The 22,080-nt window shown below is 38.4% G+C and overlaps 1 protein-coding gene across 2 annotated transcripts in view; it reads right to left on the reverse strand.

The window, feature by feature from the left end:
* Window positions 1-277: 277 nt before the first annotated feature.
* Window positions 278-22,080, reverse strand: part of BICC1 (BicC family RNA binding protein 1) — a 90,322-nt gene continuing 68,519 nt past the window's right edge. For both annotated transcript variants that reach the window (XM_071438672.1, XM_071438673.1), the window contains 16 exons: window positions 21,224-21,277; window positions 20,204-20,398; window positions 19,028-19,279; window positions 17,692-17,823; window positions 16,585-16,771; window positions 15,065-15,223; window positions 14,504-14,700; window positions 14,076-14,217; window positions 12,867-13,023; window positions 10,746-10,911; window positions 9,505-9,544; window positions 8,673-8,827; window positions 6,822-6,975; window positions 4,768-4,928; window positions 4,237-4,336; window positions 278-3,148 (listed from right to left, as the gene is read on the reverse strand). In XM_071438672.1, the coding sequence (XP_071294773.1) occupies window positions 3,018-3,148; window positions 4,237-4,336; window positions 4,768-4,928; window positions 6,822-6,975; window positions 8,673-8,827; window positions 9,505-9,544; window positions 10,746-10,911; window positions 12,867-13,023; window positions 14,076-14,217; window positions 14,504-14,700; window positions 15,065-15,223; window positions 16,585-16,771; window positions 17,692-17,823; window positions 19,028-19,279; window positions 20,204-20,398; window positions 21,224-21,277 (2,382 nt within the window). In that variant the 3' untranslated portion in view covers window positions 278-3,017. The remainder of the gene's footprint in view (window positions 3,149-4,236; window positions 4,337-4,767; window positions 4,929-6,821; window positions 6,976-8,672; window positions 8,828-9,504; window positions 9,545-10,745; window positions 10,912-12,866; window positions 13,024-14,075; window positions 14,218-14,503; window positions 14,701-15,064; window positions 15,224-16,584; window positions 16,772-17,691; window positions 17,824-19,027; window positions 19,280-20,203; window positions 20,399-21,223; window positions 21,278-22,080) is intronic.

A 22,080-nucleotide genomic window follows, 5' to 3' on the forward strand; every position in this document is an offset into this window, starting at 1 on the left:
GAATTCATGAGCCAAACCACTAAAAACTGCTCAGAACTGAACCTGTCATAATTTAAGTCCTCTTAGATTAAGGAGAGGCACCCCAAAAAAGCATTCTCATTTAAAATCCAGACAAAGACATTGTATGTGATACAAAATGAACAGTAAAACACATAAAGCATTAACATGTGAAAGAAACATGTTGCCATTATGTCAAATAGTGCTTTTTATATTTTATTAACAAGCAAGCATCCCTGGAACTGGGTCTATATAAAAATACTTCATGAACCAATCAGAATACAAGGGAGTTATATAAATTTATTTTATGCAACACTGATTAGTTTTGAAAATCTCCATTTTTAATGTTTTAATTTCAACTTTCATTTTCTTAAAAAAATCACTAAAAGGACACAACCCACAAAAATACAATCTGTATCTGCTCTATATTTACAGATAACTGGTCACTGTTAAGGCACAGATTTAAAACTAACATTTTATGTAGCAAGTCAAATATTTGTGCATAATGTAACACTAACAATACGATACACTGTACTGTTATATTCCCTTTGTGGAATCAAAGTGAGAATTTACTTCCAGTGTGGTTTTTTTTTTAATGTGAAGCCCTACTGAAAAATAATGTTGTTCATGGGAAATTCTTCACTTTGGTGTAGATGAAATAAGCTGCTCAGCAAAAGACCACATCAACTTAATACTGTAAGAAAATCAGTTTCTGAGTACCATCTGGATGGATAGCACGTACCTACAAAAGGCTAAAAATTTGAGTGCAAAGCTTTTGGATGCTTTTAAGTTTAGGCAAAATAAGCAAGAAGGGGTTGCAGAAAATTCTGTACAAAGTGTTGCTGAATATTTAGTTCATTAAAAACATTTTATGAAATAAGGAGTCTGAATACAATTTGATTTGCAAGCACTGGGCTTGCAAATGCAAACATTTAAAGAACAGCTTATCTGTAAGCACATAAATAGTCCGTGTGAATGGAGCTATCTGCATGCTTAGAAGTAAGCACAAGTGTAAATAGCTTTAGAATGAGAAGTGGTGGCTTCCAAGAGGGTTTCCATGAAGTTGCTCTTGCCTGTGCAACACACACACACACTAATCTCTCCTAGACATGTGGATATTGACTCTTGGCATTGAGCAGAGGAAGCTGCTGTGAACAACTGTGTGAGTACCTTTTACAGCTTTAGCCAGTCACATCTGCAGTGCCATTCTAAAACCAGACAAAGCTGCTACTTGATCTACAGGGGAAGTCACCCAGGTATACACCATTAAGTAGATATGGCTGAAATGAGCACTGAGCAGCAATTTTTAGCTAACCACAAGACTTTATATTATTGCTTGATCATCTATGCCCTCAAGTAATAGTCTCTTGAAATTCCCTTTGTGTGTGCAATTTTTGCCATAGATCATTTTGCATTCTCACCTTAAAAGAAAGAATTACCCATGGAAAGTGACAAAACTCTCTCACCCATTTTTGCATAAACCCCAACTACTGTAAATGTTATTCTAATGCCTTCTGTTAAGAGCACAGTGGTTTATGTCCATCTCAAAAGGCTTGTACACTGAACATAAATAATACATTACAGTAGAGGTAAGGTAATTCACAATATTTCTCATGGGAATGCTTTTCAATTAATGCTTGGAATCTACACATAGCATTGCAAAAAGAGGCACTTAATGGATTCCTTCATTACATTGAAACCCTTCATAAACCCATAACACAACATCTGTAAAGACAGAAGAATAACATCGCCAAATCTTTCGGACTTTCACAGTATAAGAATACAAAATTTAGCTCTAGCCACTTATAACATGGACTCTTTCTGTTGAACATAACTTGTTTCAGAAATAGTTCATCTCCAGAGTTTCAAACACTTCTGCAGCTGACAATTACAAATCTAGATCGAACAAAACAGATGCAATTACACCTATTTTATGTAGGTCACTTCATTGCTGCATGCATAGTCATGTAAGTAATATGTGTCATTTATTAAATGGCAACAGTGCTGTCTTGTCAAATTAGATTAGTTGTCTGTTTAATCAAACTGACAGCCCAGAGCTCTAGTTTGATGAATGCCTTTTGGTCTCTACCATAAATCTGCAGTAGATCAGTTTAATCTGTTACGTATTGTAGGTGCATAGAATCTAAAAATATAAGTCTGATATAAATAAGTGTCCTTTAGTGGCAGGGTACTAAAAATAGCCCTTTGCTTTGAGACAACCATTAAAAACAGTTTTAGCATAAAGGCAGCAGTTAAATATGTTGACTGAAAAGGGTTAATATTGCAAGGTCCATTTTGGTCTTTCATTGCATTTATTACAGTGAGTATTATTGCAGGCAGCATTAGACTGCTTTATAAGAGCATAATAGGACTGGTCCACTACCAAGTGACTTGATTTTGGAACAATCTCTTCAGATAACTACCTGGGAGACAGAGAGAGGAAAAACAAAAATTTGCATAAGAACCAGTTTCTAGTACCATTATAGTGAGATGTGACTTAATGTAGGAACACCTGAAAAAATTTGATTAGTGCCAATATAAAAATTGATATGGAAATGAAAGAGAAATAAATTTCCACAGGACAAGAAATCAGAACATGTAAAGTGCAGAAAGACCTCAATAATTATTTTAAGCAGTACCAGAAAAATCCATCTTGATAAAGCCAAATCTATGCTCTCTGGCATCCCAGCTCTTCATTCCTCCTTCATTCAACAAAGTACAAAATTCAGTGCATACATTATAGTTATAGGTAATAAAATACTAAAAAAAGAACCCTATATTATTATTATTGCAAATTCTGTCCAATCTACATGAGTAAAACGTAACCCACATTTGGTGTTTCGAAAGACAACTGACAAAACGTGTTCTCTCCGATTTTTTGGCACAGTATTGTGCAGACAAAACTTTGCTTTGGTCCTTGACACCCAATCTCCCAAAGTGCAGAGGGTGGTGTGCAGTGAAGGCTGTCCACAGGATTGCCATGTCCATCTTTCCAGCTGCTTTCTGAGCCCAGCCTCCTGCTACCAGCGCCCGCTGACGCTGGCAATGTCCGAGTGATACTGGCGCGGCAGTCTCCCACTGGCTCCGCCTTCCAGGAACGAGGCGCGGATGTTGGATGGGTCAAAGAGCTTCCTTCGGTTTTTGTTCAGTTCTGCAGGGGGCAAGCACACCCACAGAAATCCATTTTAATGCTTTATGTCAACCAAACGCACAACTTCTGTGTAAATCAACAAAGTATTTTAGGCAGGTAGGGTAGGCACTGAAAATATCTGTGAGGTTCTCCTTCAATTAACAAACAGTCCAACAGGATAATTAAGAGCATCAGGTTAGGACTCAGAGGCTCTACCTGGGACAATTCTTATTTGGCACTGAATTTTTTGCAATATTGATTTAGATCAAATTGACATAGCTGAAACTTTTAAAAGTTTCTCTTATAATACTCAAACACTGCAATCTTACTGGAAGCCCAACCATGCAGTGTAGACTGAGATTGACAGAAAAGCTTGTTACCAACTTGATCATTTCTCAATGCACAATTCTTTACTTTAAACATAAAACTGAAGCAGTATTTTAACAAGGACTTTCAGAAAAAAACAGATGCTCACCTCACATTTAAACATGAACCCTAATCTCCTATTAGTAATAGCTCATCTAACATATTTTTCTTTTCTCCACTTTCCTGTTCTTGTAAACAAAGTCTGTGCTAGATACAAACTGCTGAGAGATTACATAACTTTTTAAGACTGCTACTGAACTAAGTACATTTGCAAACCAACCAAACAAACAAAAAAACAACCCCAAAGCCCCCTGAAAGCAGGCACTTTTTCCCAGTAGGATGACTGCTCTGCTAATCAATAAAATGGAGGACAGGGAACCAAAAGGTTGAAAATGCCAGTTGTGACTGGTAAGGAGTGCTGTTCAGACCCTGCAGTGCCTGTAATCCCAGAAACTCCTGGACCCACAATTTTGGGGCATTAAACTTCACAATGTGAGATGAACTTTCTACCAAGCTGCAGCTTTACAGGACTATTGCAAGTGAGCTGGTATTAGGTAAGGGGAAAGCTCTATAAAGCCTCACCTCTGGTGAGGGGCAAGCTAATATTACCTCTGTAGACTCTAGTCTTACTTTTCACTCTTTCCAAGGTTTTTTTTTTCCTTTGTTGGCTATAAATACACAATTTGAGTGAGAAGAATATAAACAGTGCTTAAAATCAATACATGGTATTCTGTGTTTTTTACCTGAGATTGCAAGCAGCATTTTTCTTCTGGCACCAAAAGTGGTAATTCCCAACTCTTTCAAATCTTGATCAGTAAGAGTGAGGAATGTCTGCAGATCAATCTAGATTAAAAAGAAATAAGAAAAATATGCAAAACAAGTCTTTCCACAAAATTATTAAGTGATAAACGTGGCTCAGAACAGTTTCATTTTTTTCCCCTGCTCCATTTTACAGTTACTCATGTAGGCAGCAATCATGGCTTTTCAATGGCTGCTTCACATAGTTGCTCAAATTGCTACACTTGTGACAGAAAAGGAGAAATTTAAAAGTAACCAGTTCAGGAAAAGCAGAGGAAATCAGTTAGTCTTATCTATGAGTCTTGAGGTTTTGAGTATTTACCATGATTGTAAGATGTAAGACCCAGCTTTGAAAGAACAGCTCATGGAAATCCTGTCATAAAGTGAGCTCTAAGTGGCTTTTGGTGAAGAGACAGCACAACTAGTCCTGGAAAACATCCTACCAACACAAAGGTGCCTCTCAAAGGAACACCAACCTCTTGCTGCTGGAATACATCTGTGTATTTGCCCAAACCAAGCTTGCTGAAGAGCTCAGGTAGATCAGATCCCTTGAACAAACTGTTGAGGCTACAGCCATTGCTTCCTGTCAGCGAGGAAATGCAGTCCATGTAGTTACTGCTACTGAGATAGTGTTCAGCTGGAAGGGAACAAGTGCACTTTTCAGACACATCACAGAAGGGCATGGTTTTCCACCAACATTGTATTCAGCTAGATCATTACATTTACAAAGTATTTAAATCTATTTTTCAGGACAAAAAAAAAAAAGCCTCACAGTGGTCTGAGAGAATGAACAACATAAAGCAATTTTATTGTTAATTAAGTTCTGGTGTTTGTTTTCTATAGCCCTACTTTTGTCCATCCAACTCATCACTGTTTCTTTTATCCTTTATCCACACATTTTATTTCCTGGGAAAGCTACAGCTATCATAGAACACTGTCCTTCACTGTCAATGTATTTGTGTTTCTAATTTTCTTGTAACACACATGTAAACACATTTTTAATCCTTTATTATTTTAATTAAACTAGAACTTCCATTTTTGTCCAATTAGGTTGAAAGCATCAATAGATTGATTTCAAATAAAGTTATCATCTCTTTAGAATACGATGTGCAGCCATTCACAGCTCAACTAATGTACTTTCTAAAACCATTAATATTTTCTCTAATTGGAGCTATCCTTTCTTACCATACCCAAATTTTATTATGTGTGTACTTTGAGTTTGGGATTTAGGCTTATTCACTTTTATAAGAAAAAGCAACAACAAAAAGTACAAACAGCCACAGTACTTATTGCCCCATAAAGTAGAGAGGTAGTACGGACTTAGTATTCTCTACCTCCAGTTCTCACTTTTTCAAAAGAGCATCCATTAACTTATTTAAAAAATATAGTTTCTAAGAGTAAAACTAAAGTAAAATTTCAATTTTTAAACTTCCAACAATGTTTGAAAAGTCACTGCAAAACATACAGCTTGTATGTACAGAAACCAGTATTTAAAATCATGTTAGCCCATGCCAAACATATGGACAACCTTCTTTGCATAGAATTGCCTGGGTTGGAAGGGACCTGAAAGATCATCTCATTCCAAACCTCTGCCATGGGCAGGGACACCTTCCACTATCCCAGGCTGATCCAAGCCCCATCCAGCCTGGCCTTGGGCACTTCCAGGGATCCAGGGGAGCCACAGCTTCTCTGGGCACCCAGTGCCAGGGCCTCAGCACCCTCACAGGGAAAATTTTTTCATAATATCTGACCTAAACCTACTGTCTTTGTAGCCACTCCCCCTTGTCCTGTCGCTACACAGTGTTCTTGTAAATTTTATCCCCATGAGGAGACTCATGCTTTAAAATCCAGTTTCAGCATGGATTATGACTTCCCTAGTGAGCAAACAGCCCAATAAAGCCCTGGTTGCTGTTGCATCGTCAACATAGGAGAATGAAAGTGCTCTAGAAATAAGCCTTTTTACAGGTCTGCTTCCAGTACACCTTGAAAAACCCACTCCATGACAGCAAAGAGTTTTCAGCAAGGACGTCTGGCATTTAACAAATATCCTTAAAAGCTTTCCTTTCAGACCATTATTTGGATTATCATGTTACACAAGCTTGTTGCTGTGTTTTTCTAAGTTCTTCTAAGCTTTCTGATGTTTACATTTTTATAAGGGAGTTTTTCACACATTTTTATGTAAATAATAATTGCTTTACATTTCTTTCTAGAAGAAGAAAAAATTAGTTTGACCAGTGTAGCTGGAGAAGTAGCAATTTCATCCTCCAATCTATAGTCACTTTTAAAAGTCTACAAATACTAGAATTTGAAAAAAATTACCCTCTTTTTACCTTAAACATCTCAGCTTGTGAGTGTCGTTCATTTCGTGTGCTACTGCAACACAAGCTTACACTTCTCAATTTGTAAAAAAAGTAATTATATGGTGTCAGTAATTTAAATCCCTTGTGAAGTCAGGACACATTCATATCAAAATACATGCTGGTATCAAAATGATTCTTTTCTTTTAAGCAGACAATAAGAGCTTATTAACCTGATTTGTTTTGTTTCCGCTTGGGGCTGCCAATTGAGGAGACAAAATCGTGAGCAGTGGGTCCGAGGCCGTTCCGGTCTCTCCAGTTATCAGATTCACTGCCACTCCCCAGGTGCTCCCGACTGCTGGACCGGGACAGAGACATGGATGAGCCCTGCAAACCACAGAAAGGAAATTTGGGCTGAAAACAGAGCTTTCATTGTGACTCAGATGTTTTCTTTGAAGCAGCTTGCTTGAAAAGCAGCTTTTAACGCTCACAAACATTCTTCTGGCAGTTGATCAATAGGCAAATAATTGCAAACCGGACACGAAAACAGCAGGTGTGCTTCAAACATGTGCAGTTTACAGTTTTTAAGCAGAAGTTATTTAAAGAACATGATTCAAAATAAATTGCTCGGTATTTCCAAGTTTGTTTCCAAAACATTCCATGGTATCAAATTCCCACACAAATTCTAGACAAAGCAGTCTATTGACTACATCCCTTTACAGGGAAGAGAACATAACAGAACATTTATCTGAAGATAAGTGGATCAAGTACACACTACTTGACAACAGTCTTGCACACTATACTACAATAACAATTCTGCAATGCCATGTGAATTTGTAGTTGTTTTGTCTGGGGTCTTTTTAAATAGATTTTCATATACCTGTGAAATACTTATTATCAACTCCCATCATTGTGAGTCAGAATGTAGCAATACAAGGCAGCAGTATTCCATAGGAACACACCCAAAAGAAATTGACCTTATAAATATCACATACTTACATGAGCTAAAAACTATGGAAATTCACAATTTAATTCGGTAAACTTGTACCAAATTGCAGTTGAAAAGCATCACTTAGGAGGCAATCTTTTACACTAGTAAAACTGGCAGCCTTGAAGAAACACTGCTCTTGGTTAGAATCACAAACATATCTAGAGATTTTAGACATTAAGGCCTGGGGGAAAATCCCACCCCAGCTCAACCAAGACAGGAAAGTATGAAAAAGAGAATTGCAGATTTTGGTTGCAGTTTTTTCTTTCTCCTAGTTACTACTGCATCTCGTGTAGCCAAGCCTACTACATGTAGCTGAATGGCTCAGGAAGTTGATATGCCAAGGGGAGAACACCAAGGCACATTTTTATCCCAGCTGAAATTTTCTTTTGCATTAACTGACAGGTATATCCTAGAGAACTATGAAGTCCCCTTCTTCAAGAAGCATACAAGCAGGAGAGAAAAGGATGTCTTCATTGAAGTTGGGAAGGATTACAGCAGGGAAGCACAGTAAAAAACAACTTCAGCATGCCTTTGAGAAGAAAGGAACAAATTCCCTGCAAGATTCCCATGCTGGGACTCTGAAGAGAATTGCTGGACTCTGTCTGCCTTGTGCCTGGGAAAATCCTGAGCCCACTGAATAGGGCAAGTAGAGACAGCTGTTCCAGTTCTGTCCACAGAAGGAAAGATGAGCTGCTTGCTCTGCTGTTCTCCTCCACCATGCAGTGATACACATGATATAGTTTATCTGTCATATATGCTCTGTTCTCATTAGGTTACAAATTCCCTATTGTTGGTTTGCAACACTGAGATGTTTGGTCCTGTAAGTTGTTCAAAGCTCCTTTAAACAAATATATTTTAAGAAGCAGACATCTATCCTCTGTGACTTATCTGTGAAACAGATGTAACCTTGTGTGTTGGGCTGAATGTATTCCATATGCCTTAATATTTATGTAAGAAATATTTTTCACCATAAAAAAATATTTACAGCAGTTATCTGCAAGGCTTTGTTTTTACAGAAGTTAAACATTTCTCAAGAGAAACAACTGTATTATTCACTAGAAGTAAACTTTCATTACAGTACACTTTTATATACCTCATATGTGGTTGTCATGGAAGGCTTGTATGATACATGATTTGCTCTTCTTAGTTCCTTGATAGTTTCTGCAGGCATTGATTTAGAGAACCCCAAACCACTCCATGTATTTGTTGGAGTTCTCACTTCTGTTACAACTGGCTTCTTTAACATAGCTGAAAATAGAGACAAATCAGTGAATCTCAGCCTTAGTAAAGATACTGACATGATAATACTGAAGTGATGTTTGCTAACAGCCTGAGCCCAGCAAACAGCAAACCCTAAACATCATCTAAACATCTCCACTTGCTGCACAGCTTAAATCCTACCCTTCCTTAAAGCAATCTACTCTGCCAGAAGACAGTTAAATCCCACAGGGCTGCATGGAAGCCAAAAAAATCACATCTGTTTCAAAGAGAGGACCTTCTGTTTTTCTTGTGGTGAACAGGTAATTTGGTTTATTTTATAACATGGTCAAAAATATGGTTAAGTCCCTTACCAATTCTACAATTTAATTTATCCCTGAAATAAGAGGCCATTTAGCTGATATGGTAAACACCTTCAAGTTTAACTTGCTTCCAAATAAAGAGAAGTGTTAGAGCAATAAGCTCTCTGAAAACCATATTGATCATTTGCACATGGATATACTTACACATCCTATCTGCAAGTTGCTTATATTGTATTTTATACTAGGTTGGTAAGAAGAAATTTTTTGGAACATAAAGCTAATATACAAATGTTTCACTACCACTTGCAGATTTTATTAAAAATCAGATTATAAAACTGAAATTTCAGGAAATAATTTCATCCACGTGCTAACAAACTTTTCAGAAGTCACTGTTCATCCACATACCTTTGGTTGCTAGTAGTTTCTTCTGCTCATAGTCAAATGCCTAAAAATTAAACATGCAGAAGATAATTTAATTGCAATTCTAACTAAATGTCACTCCCGTACTCATCTCTGTGAAAACAAAGGCTTTCAAAGTGGCCAGGGAATACACCTAGGAGAAACCTGAAATACTGCACAATATATTCATGGTAGCCCAGTTAGAGCCTAGGTTACTTAAAGTATTCACTCAAATATAGATAAAGATTTTTAATAACTATCTGATTTCCATATGAGTGAGGCTGCAGCAGTATTTACAAACTGCTTAGGAAGAATTTTTTCTTCAATTTTTTTAATAAGTTATCTTTCAAGCATAGTTTCTCTTCCTTAACTATCTGTTCTTAGCTTTTAAAACATTCCTTAGCAGTACAAAACAGATAATATATCTCTGCAAATCTGGGCATCATAGTTATTTTTAATAATCTTTCAGGTTTGGTTCTCCTCCATGCACTCATCTTGTGAAGGGAAAAGAATGTAGGTTTGGAGAGAATTTAAAGAACTTTTGCTTGTATTCTACCTATGTCGATGCAAGATGCGAAGTTTAAATACCCCTGATTAAACAAGCTACACTTTGTTGAATTACAAATTGGGAAAGCTAAACACAAAACTACAAAAATGCTGCATTAGCCTGAAGTATTGCATTCTCTACTGAAAGGAAGTAGAGGATTAACTGAAGAAAAGGGCTGCAAAACACTAGTCTGACTCTTGTTCCACTACTCCATACACCTATGCCCACACTTAAACACAGATCTAGTCTGAAAATAACCCTGTTACTGCTTCCTGACAGTCAAGGGGGTCTCCTCCCTCTTTGGGGAGATTTGCAGTAAGATGGCAATAGTTTATATTTGTAGGCTGTAATTCACCGAGCTGTCACTGCATATGAAAAGTTCTAATATGTATTTTGCAGCTATAATTCTCTCCAAGTGACAATGTAAGATTTCTAACAGGCAAATGATGCTTGTGGAGACAAATACAGCCACACAATTTTCTGTACTTAAACTTTTCTTACTCATTAGAAGCATAAGAGCATTTCTGTTTTCAAGACTTTTCATTGACAACCCACTCCTCAGTGAAACAGCTGTGAATGCTTTTCCTGAACTGGTAATGACAACTCAGTCTCCAGTCCCCAGTCACCTCTGCATCCTATGGCAATTTCACTCTGCAATTATCAGGATTTGCACCTCCTTGGCTTCACCCAGGGGTCGTACCTGCATGTTGACAAAGGAGGGCTGCGGGGCCAGGCGCGCTCTCTCGGAGTTCTGCTGGGCCGCCGCCGCCCGCTCGGCCGCCCGCTCGCTGCCCGGGGCCTTCTTGTCAGCCACGGGGCCCTCGGGGGCGCCCAGCTCGGCCTCGGCCAGCAGCCTGTCCGTGGTGCTGCGGGGCAAACACGCTGTTAGCTCGGCTCACACCTCAGTGCAGAGGCAAACACGCTGTTAGCTCGGCTCACACCTCAGTGCAGAGGCAAACACGCTGTTAGCTCGGCTCACACCTCAGTGAAGAGGCAAACACGCTGTTAGCTCGGCTCACACCTCAGTGCAGAGGCAAACACGCTGTTAGCTCGGCTCACACCTCAGTGAAGAGGCAAACACGCTGTTAGCTCGGCTCTCCTCGGGCTGGGGCCACCTCAGTGCAGCCCTGCTCACCCAGCTCACCCTGAGAGGCCTGCCAGCCACGTTTGACATGTGTCTGTTCACAGAGATCTCAGCATTTTTAGCAATATTTCCAAACGTGTCAGATCTCCTGTGTCTTTTTCTGTCAGTGAAGGAAAACAAGTGTTTCTCCTTCCTGTATTACCAAATACAAGGTACAGCTTATAAATTCAATTTTGAGCTGTCTGGTATCTGGGACTATTGCATGCAATCCTACTCAGTGTGATTTCCTGTTTAGCCTTGCTCAGGCCAGCAGTTCTAACAGGTTCATTGTTGTAAGACAAAAAGAGATTGCATAATAGGAACTAAGAAAGCTGACATAGGCTCTGCTTGCTTTCACAGCTTCAAGAACTGCAGTCCTTCATGCCTACATTACCTCTTGGTGCAATTTTTTCTTTTTCCTAAACTCGGCCACATTTAAGGGCTACTCTAGAACAGTATAAACTCTTATTTTAAAAGTGTGGCATTGACATTTTCTGGAAAAATCCCTTTGCCCAGGATTTTTTCTCCTGGGAAGCTGAGAACCGTCAGAGAAAAAGGAAAACAATAATTATCTGATTTGCCTCTCCTGTATTTTGCTTCTTTGCAATGTGTTTGGAGATTGTTTACCAACAGGTGATTGTTTCATTGGCTTCTGCTGTGAGTTGTTTTCACTCATTGGCCAACTGGGGCCAAGCTGTGTCAGGACTCTGGATAGAGTCATGAGTTTTCATTATTATCTTTTTAGCTTTCTGTAAATATCCTTTTTGTATTCTTTAGTATAGTTTAGTATAGCATTCTTTAATATAATATAGTATCTTAAAATAATAAATTTACCTTCTGAGAACATGGAGTCAAATTCATCATTCCTCCCTGCCACGGGGGCACCCCACAAATACAATAAAAAAGTGATCATGTTTTAGAAGCTGTAAACTACTATCCCCAAGGAAATTGTGAGCACTATGTCCTCAACAAAAAGAACAAGACACACAAACAACCAAATCTGCTTAGCAGGATTCCTCGGATTTTTAAACTGTGAAAGCAGAATTAAATACATATCATAGCCTTGACAGTGTAAATAAATGAAGCAAAAGAAAATATGTGTCTCAAAAGAGTGGTGATAAACAGTTCCCAAACAAACAGTGAGAACATGAGTACACTGGACAAAAACACTGCATTAAGAAAAAAACCTGTGTTGCCAAGATGTATTATGACTCAAACAAGCCTTTCCCACTGCTGGGTCATTAAAGAGCCAACCCAACCAAAATCAGCACTGAGACAAATGTCTGAGAACATGCTGCTATGCCCTGAACACAGCTTTCCTAAGAAGAAAACAGCCTCAGGTACAAAAGGAAAAAGCTGTCAGAAACAATTCTCTAAGCAATCAATAAAGAAGCAAAAGCCCATACTTTAGAAACAGGTAATGAAAGTTGCTCTGACGAGGATCCTCCATTCTTTAGTGGAAGAGGAAAGACATTTTTGAACCCCAAGTCAAATAGGATAACAAAAAGCATTCAAAGTCTGCAGTTACCAGATAAACAGGGGGCTATATAAACCCCTAACGTGATGGAAAATCAAGGCCAAATTAAATCAGTTCTTTGAGTATCTTATGACTGAATCACCTCTTCTGTGTACAGAAACGTGTGAAATAATTTTATGTTGTGGAAGTTCCCCTAATCTGCGTTTATAAACTCAGCTTACTGTAAGTGGGAGTTTTTGGTGCCTTGCAGCAATTCCACCGTTTGTCTCTTGGCACAGGCCTGCTTGGCAGAGCTCATCATCTGCTTCAGGTCACTGGTGTTGGCTGAGTGCGACGGACTCCGGGGCATGCCCACCTCCACAAAAGCATCATTGCAACCTACCAGGCCAAGAAAGGAGACTTCAACAACCACCCTGCTGTGTTCCAGGCAGCTCTCTGGGGGAATGAACTATGGGGGAAAACCTCCTCTTCCTCCTTACAGGACTGTATTCAGGTCAAGGTTAAGCAGTCAAGATTCGCAAGTTCAAACGCCCAAAAAAGTTGTCAGTATTCACATAGACAGTAGTCACACTAAGTATTTTCTTTCTTAAAATATTTAAGTAATATTAATTAATAACAAATGTGAAGGCTGACAATTCAAAGTGACTAAGTATTCTGAAGAAATTTGATTTTATACCCAGTTTTAATACTTTGCCAGGAGCTCAGGTAACTTCTGCTGGAATAAGAGCTCCCTCCATTTCATGTTCAAATATCTTCAGAACATGTTTTTAGAAATATTTATCACCCTAAATTGGCAATGTACCTTTTATTCAAATCAGCATTTCAAATGACCGCAACCCCAACTAAGAGATGATCTCCTTGATCAGTATTGACAAGGGAAACAAAGCCTTTACAGATATTTGCTCAAGTTGAAGTGGAGCTGGCTTTCCCCCCTCCAAGAATGATGGGGACAGTTAAGTACCTTAGCTTCTAAAGGGTAGCATAACTGAAATGCTGCTGCAAAACACACAAAATTGTTTCCCAGTGTCATCTAGGTTAGAGCTACACAATTTTCTGCAAAAAACATTCACAGTAACATTATGTCCTTTTGTTAAAAAGCAAAAATTAAGACATAGTTTAAACCAGCAGAGTTTAGTTGGGGTGCTGTAAAAAAGACTAAAATCCTCATAGGTTATCTCCCTCTGCTCCTAGGGAATAAGTAAAATGTTGCAAGTACATTTATGTTGATTTAAGGTGTTTCTATCAACAGCTCAGTTACTACAGGCTCTGTTTACTTTCCTTGACAATGACTCTGGGACATCCAGCAATATTTTCCTTAAACATGGTTGCAAAACAAATTCAGAGAGAATATTGTTACATTTTTGTATCATGAACTGTACACAGGCTGTACAAACACTACCAGACAAAGGAATGCAGTGTCAAAAACTCACCTTCTTCACTATTTGCCTTGGCAGCCACTTGTTCTGAGGCACCATGAGCACTTGTTTGCCTTACCCCATCACTGTGGTTTGTGCTCAACACGTTTTCTCCCAGCGATGTGGCAGACAGTGAAGCATACTTAATATTTGAGGCCTGAAAAGATTGTCACAAATCACTGAAGTGATTTTTATGTTTAAGGAAATATTGAAACAATTTCCCCTTTCTATTTGTGCAGGAGAATGAGAAACTCATTCCTGGTACAGCAGAACAGTATGCTTGAATGTTCTATTTCTTAATCTTTAAGTCATATTCAAAACACTGTTGTGCATTTTTAAACTTAGTTTTATAAATCTACTAATACAGCTAGTTTTCTCTTTCAGCTTTTCTTAGTAGAGGTCTAGGACAAAGAAATCAGATTCTCCAGTGTAGTATCACTTACCTTCACGTGACCATTTAAAGAAGGTGAACCTTTTTTACTTTCTGATTGCATGCCATTAACGTGGACTTCAACAGGAGTCAAGCCTGGTGGTGGAGATGGAGTGTTTTGACCATAATTAGGCACTCCAGACAGCAGAATACTAGTTAAGGTTGCTTGGGCAGTAGATGGTATCATTAGGTGAGGAATAGCAGAAAAACCTGTAATAAAGTTTGGTTATGTTCTGATTAAGTGTCTCATTTAACTTCCTCAGGCATTATACTGTTTTACCTCAATTTTTATGTAGCTATGATACTTTACTAAAAAGTTTCCATTAGAATTGCATGCCAAAACCATAATGCTTTATTTGGGTAGGTTAACTTTGCTTTCTACATAAAACAGATGAAAACACTGGCTGTGACAGCATATTAGGTTATAACCTTAAATTTGCATATTTATTCATCCATGCTAAGGTAAGTGTTGGAATTAAGGTTCCAAATAATTAATTAATCTTGACTTGTCAACTGCAATTCTAATGACTTGGTGTTGCACAGTTCATTTAATTCCCATTAAACTTCCACTGACCTGTGGTGTTTGTGTTAGTGAGAGATGTTGCCCACAGTGTGGGACTGGGCGTGCCTGAACTTGGACTCTGCAGAGGGCTCACAGAGCTATTAAGGGCATTCAACAGAGAGTTTGGAGTAGTTGAGGTGTTGACTGACAGGGCTGTTGGACCTAAAAGGCCTGCAAAAAATTATGCAAGATGAATATTTAGTTTAGACATACAGGAAAGCATTTTTCACACAAGTACCAATTGAAGAGAAACAAACAACCCCCCGGTAATTTGCACCAGCCTGTATTTCACAAACCAATTTTAACATTAAACCTGCTGCTCATTTGGTGCACATTAAGAGCACATTAAGAACTCTTGTTCTTAAACTGGGCATCATATATCCAAGAAGAATTGGAACATCTTTTATGTCCTTCTACTGGATCCTAACTCCTGTCATAACAGAGTCTGAACTGGCTGCTTCTCAGCCCCAGCATCCCTCTGTATCCCCTCTGCTGCTTCTGATGGTTTGTTTCAAAGCAGCATCACAGAAAATAAGAAAGCAACTGTACTGCACCACCTCACTTTCATTTCACACAATGACCTTCTTCTCAGAAGCTCCTGTGTGAATCAACCACTACTTGCACACTAACAACTATTCAATTTCTTTTTGTACCTTCAATACAGGCTGCAAATAATCCCCCAAATCCATTGATTACTTCCAAAACATTCCCCCAAACCAGCTCTTTGTGCAAAAGCATTCACAAAGCAGTTCAGCACACACACTGAAAAGGTAAAGCCCCAAACCTGCAAGGTGCAGCATGACAAGAATAGTCACAGAAGCAGCATTAAAAATCACAGTCAAATGGCAGAAACACTTTCTCCTGTGTGACCCGAGGGAAGCATGTAAGATGGAACTACACAGCACTCCTGCATGGCAGGTCACAAGGGACAGTGCTGGCTACATAAGAACTCAGTTTCTAGGACCCATGTCAAGATTTGTCACTAGATTCTTCTGGGACTACTTGGTTTTTCTATCCATACGTTTCTGATACAAAGGTATTGGCAGAGTGTCAAAATAAAAATCGTAATTTCAGTCTGAAATATGAGCTATAAAATTAAGATGTTTACTAATTTTTGTCCTATATTTCCTATTGGTAAGGTCTAAACTAGAAGCATGTGGACCCCTCAGTTACAGTGAGATACTGACCTGAAACGTGGTGTTTGCTATGTTACCAGGACAGCCTGGGACATCACACGGCCAAAGCGGCTGTAAAAGCCATGCCCCACCTCACCTGTATTTCCCTCCCTTTCAGCTGAGTGGTTTGCACACTTCCAGAGATTGTTTCTACAGGGATGAGTCTCACCCCTGATTACAAAAGCCTTGGAGAAAATTTACAACAAGCCCTTGAGAGGCTAGAGGCTGCTTTAATTCTCCGATGCTTTAACACAATTCCTTACACAAAACACACCTCTGATAATTTTTTCTAGTACAATTGAATTAAGTTTAAAACAAAACTATGTTAAAGAAAATATAAATATAATGAATGCATACCAAGCCCAGTGAGTCCTAGTCCTGCTGAGGACAAAATATCCAAACCAGGACAAGACAGACCAACAGGGCAGGAGACAGTAGAGGGATTTGATACTACGGTGACTCCACTACTTTCAAGTCCCAAGAGACATTTCCGTGCCTCGTACATATTTAAGGCATTTCGTTCAACACTTTTTACAATCACAGACTGCAGGGAAAGAAAACAACAACAAAAAATGGAAAACCAGTGAGTAACACTGCTCCATAACACAGATCTGCAACACAGATAATTCTTCCTCATACCATTGCACGGCTACCACAACCACAGCAGTGTGAGACAGCAGGAGCTAACATCCATTAGCAACTATTTAAATTCAGGGGTGTGAAGTTCAGGAAAGCAAGACTAGGGATTTCATAAGGATTTGCAATGAGAATGATGGAACACCTCTCTAAGAAAATTAATTACTATAGTACCTTGGTGCTACTTGATAGACCAAATGTTAAGCACCTCAAGAGCTAGATAACTGAATCAATAATTAATATCTTCTCTTTTACCTTTTACTTTTTGTCCACCTTGAAGTGGACAAAACCCCAATTCTTCATTTAAATTTACCCATTAAATTCATAGCTGTCTGAGAATAAGGTAATAAGTTTCTGGAAAATTCAATTACAAAACCCAATTGCTTCTTGTACATTTTCTACAGGATGTTTCTTTGTATTGATTAAATATATCCCTACACAGGGAAGCTCACATAATGGAATGATCATTTAAAATTTTGACACAATGGAATGATCATTTAAAATTTTAAAACTTTGGCCTGCTTTGGCATTTTACACACCACAGAGTCCCCTATTTACACTGGCCTAATATTTTACAATAAACCCCTCCTACTTTATCAATGTATTCTATACAGAAGCAAATTTCTTTATTATTAAGCATTTAATGAAAGTCAAATCACCCTAAAGCAGAACTGCTGGATTGTTTAAATTGGTATTTCAAGTAGAAAATACATATGGCTTTCAAAAGTTTATGATCTGTTAAACTGGGGGGAAAGAGCACACATCAACTCATCAGCTCTAAAACTTTGTCATGAAAGTCTAAAAGGAAAATATTAGCTTTGCACAAACCTTGCTTGGTTGTTTTGGCTTAGGCTTAATGCTTATGAAGACATCTAACTGCTCCATTAGCTGTGTTATAAACTGTGGTTCTACTTCAATTTCTTCCTTCATATCAAACATGAGCACAAGGGGAAGGCAACCCTGAAAAGGAAGGCACAAAAAATTCCTAGCACTTGTAACTGGACATTTTCCCAAAAAATGGTAGCAATAAACTGAACTACAGACATTGCAATGTTTATACACCATGATGTAAGGAAATTTCTGTAAGTTCAGAAAAAAATAGCAAGGATGACATTTTAGGGAAAGCCATTTCCTTGTATGCAAGAATACAGGTGTATCTTCCTGTCCCAGGACTCTGAACAGAGTTTGGTAGCACAAGGGTGAAATGATTCACTCCATATTTGACATTCCAATCAGTACAGTCTTGTCAGGAAAGGATGGCAGGATGCCCATACTAAAAGTCTCCATTAAACTGTTTGAAATAAGGAAAAACACTTGTAAAATAGTCTCTAATTCACCATTGCCTAAGTCTTAACTTGTACCTTGCTCTTCCCCATTCTAGATCAGCTATGTAGATATTTCCTACTGATATGAATAACATCTGTAACACACTTGAAATTCTAAAGCTTTAGAGTAAAACCCCCCAAAACTGAATGGACCAGTCCTCACAAATTTTGTCCCTCAATATTCACATATATGAAAAATGCGTACATATGTTAGTAGTAAAATAATAGTAAAAATAGTAAAAACAGCTAAAGGCTGTTGTGAAGTTTAAAGACCAATATAACAAAAATCTCCACAAATAATGATATACACCACCAGAGCTATGTTTCTAAAAGGCCTTATAGAATTGTAACTGTGGCACTATAAAGAATGTAAGATATCAAAACAAGTAATTATTTCCTATGGTTTCCCAATTTCATTGAACACTTGCCAACATGGGAACTAAGAAATTTCTGACATTTCCCTCAAAAGAAACCTAATTACCTGACAAACATAGAAAAGACAGGTTGGCAAAATAAAATACAACCCATCACCCAACACCCACAGACTATTTCAGAAAACTGCCTCTACTCAGAGGCATATTGTTGTAAATTTAAATTACTTATGTCGGATTTATATTAAAAAGGTTATTTTTCAAGTCATGTTACCAGAGATTACAAATATTTTCAATAACTACAAACACTGACAAAACCCTGACAAAAGCTGAGTCAGCTGTTTGCAGTGTAATAGCATTCATTCCTCTCTAGGGCTAATTTACATGTGACCTGTAAACATATGCAGAGCAAGCATATTTTCTATGATCTGGCAATCTTTTCACACAAGCTTCACTCAAAGTATTTACCATGAGATATTGCCTGGCAAGACAGACAGACTCAATTGTGCCCTGGAGGTAGACAGTGGATTTCTTCTGTGGGTTACTGGGGTCAGGGAAGTGGATCTGAGCACCAGTCCTCTGCATGATATGTTTGATGTTGCTGCCGTTGCGGCCCATCATAAAGAGATGATGCTGCGCTGCGATGTCCAGCTGCGTGCTCACAGGGATTGCAGAGGCCAGGCTCCCAGCCAGGTGTTCCAACAGCATGGCTGTTCCTTCCTGGGGGGAAATGGGAGAAACCACTGGAACAGGGCTCACAGGCACACAAAAGGACAACTCAGACTGCTTGCTTTCTTGTGGTGCATTCCACGGGATAAGATCAGAAAACGCTGTTGGGTTTGAAACCATGATTGATTTGTTAAAGGTAACGAAATTCTGCCCACTACTCCCATTTTATGGCCAAATGCAGCATTTAATTGCCACTCTGTAACAGGCAGTAAGACAATGCCACATGGATTGGTCCCAACAGACTTTTTGTGGCCACAAAGGCAGTCAGAAAGTCAACAGAGATTTATCTGGATAGGTACACTTGCAAAACTTTGCTCTTGATGTTGGGCTCGGAGGTTCTTACTGGCTTGAGATCCACCCATCTGGGACTGTATCAATCTCTCCTACTGCCAGTTCCTACCAAGAACACTTTTTTACTGTATATTAAGATCAACAGGGTCCTGGCAGCTCCTTGCCTTGGCTGTCAAATTCACACCCCCAAGCACTGGATTCAGTTTTATTGACTGACTGGGCAGCTTTCAACGTTATATATTAGTGTGCGTGTTGAGAAGAGCTCAGCATGAACAATTTGAGATGGGAGGTGTATTTTGTGGTTTTTGTTTGCATTGTTTTTCAATGAAAAGATGGGTAAGACCCGCAAGTAATTCCAGAATTGCTGAAAACCCGAGCAAGTGTGCAGGAGGTGAACACTGGATGAAAACCTTACCACCAACGATGCTAAATCCTGAACTTAAAACTATTTTTTATGCATTTTTACACTTCACCTGTATAAGTTAAGTACAGGAAAAAATTCATACCCTCAGGGTTTGCAAGTAATTATACCATAACACGTGCTGATGATGCAAGATATAGCATCTTTGACATATAAATTATAAATATGTGACATTCAGAAACCTTCTTAGGAGCAGAGATTACCTTCACAGCACTAGTGTTGTTTTGTGACCCTCTGACAATGACTGTAGCACCATACATTCGAGAGCGTTGCTTGAAGGAAACTGAAATGTTGTACGTCTGACACACGTGCTGAATGGTTGGAGAATTAGGATCTGGGATGGGTTGGAGAATTCCAGCAATAGGCAATTCAAACATGAGTACCAATGGAAGCAGCTCCTACAACAGTGATGCAGAAGAGATATTGAAAACCAGATCCATACTCAAACTACAACAATTTTATTCCTCAGTCATGATGCACTGGTCAGTGATGATTTAAGTGATAAAACACATCCTCTGTCCAGAGTTCATGGATAAAAATATACTGTCACTTGGAAAAAGGCACCTCTTTTTTCCAGGAATACTAGAGTACTTTTCTTTTTTATGCAGAGGCTTTTTTGAATTTTGTTTGGTTGATTTTTTTTTTCTCTCCAAAATAGCAGGAGCATGTGGAAAAAGGTTGTGTGACACATCTGGCTCAAAGATTGCTGTAAGCTTCTGGTAATTTATTTGATTTTTCATTACCCATGCCAAAATACACATAAGACTTTAAGCTATAAGGAAAAGATAGAAAATAGCTACAAGTGGAGAATGACACTGAATTATTTACACAAATTATACATGAAAATGGTTAAAATGTGAGAAGGAGAAATTGCCTTTCCCAAGTCATAGATTCACACAGGATGCCTGAGCTTCCACAGGCCATCTGTGGTAGGTAAGTTAAGACATAATTTTCTACACAGTATGGAATTAATTTACATCTTGCTTAGAGTGTAGACTTCGTGTTCAAGACCCACTTTGGGCCAATTAAAAATTCAGCCAGAATGTGAATCACTGTTATAATATCCTTGGCATATTTCTCATATGGATACTCACATTTGTTCTTACACTTCTGCTGTCACCAGACAGGCAGACAGGGGTTCTCAAAACTAGAGTTGTCAAAACTATACATTTTTCCCCTGTCAGGTGTTTTTAGGGGTACACTACACTGAGCTAGAGCATTACCCGAATTCTGACTCTTGCAGACTCCACTCCAGCTGGCTGTCCTGCAATAGACACCTGGAAGAGCAAGAATGTGAAAAACATTGGATCATATTTTCAAGTGAGGCATGGAGAAGTTATTCAGATAGCTGGGGTTTCCTTAAAACAAAACAAAACAAAAAATCTAAGAAAAAAATCAACCCATTTCACACTCGCTGACATCCTAATTGTTCTCCAAACACTAGTTGAGAACTGTAGCAAATATTAAAAAAATGTTTCAGCATCTTAGGTTATATATATTTAAGCAACTAGAAAAAAAAGGGTACATCAAAAAATATAGTGGTTTAGGTTAAATAATGGCATTACTACTGTATAGATGTGCTCAATGCTAATAGTCAGACAACAGTAGATTTTTTTGAATGTTTTGAAATTACTGCATCTTGCTCAGCAGCCATTAGGATGCACAAGTGGAAATTCTAAGTACAAGGATGAGAGACTTGAAAGTAAACATTCCACCAATATTAGCACTAGAAAAGATGAACAACTCAGGCTCAATGATTTATTCTAATGAATTTGAACTCTTACAATAGGACATTCATTTCTGCTGGCTATTTGCTAAGTTTAGTCTTCAACAAAGTTACACCATAAGCAAAAAGCACCAAAAAAATCAATCAATATGCTGAATAAGTCATTGTGTTGAACAGGAAAAAAAAATTACAAAAGCAGATTTTTTCATACCACTTCTCTACCATTCACACTAAGTTGCTGACTTCTGTATGTGCAAAGTAATTTTAGCTTAAAAAAATTAAAATGATTCATGAGCCATCACAAATTGTTTCCATCTGTTTTTAAAGATTTGTTCACTTAGGAAGCTCTGTACT

Source organism: Agelaius tricolor, unplaced genomic scaffold, assembly GCF_023055355.1.
Source record: "Agelaius tricolor isolate 1412-34295 unplaced genomic scaffold, bAgeTri1.0.p SCAF_13, whole genome shotgun sequence".
Classification (NCBI taxonomy): Eukaryota; Metazoa; Chordata; class Aves; order Passeriformes; family Icteridae; genus Agelaius; species Agelaius tricolor.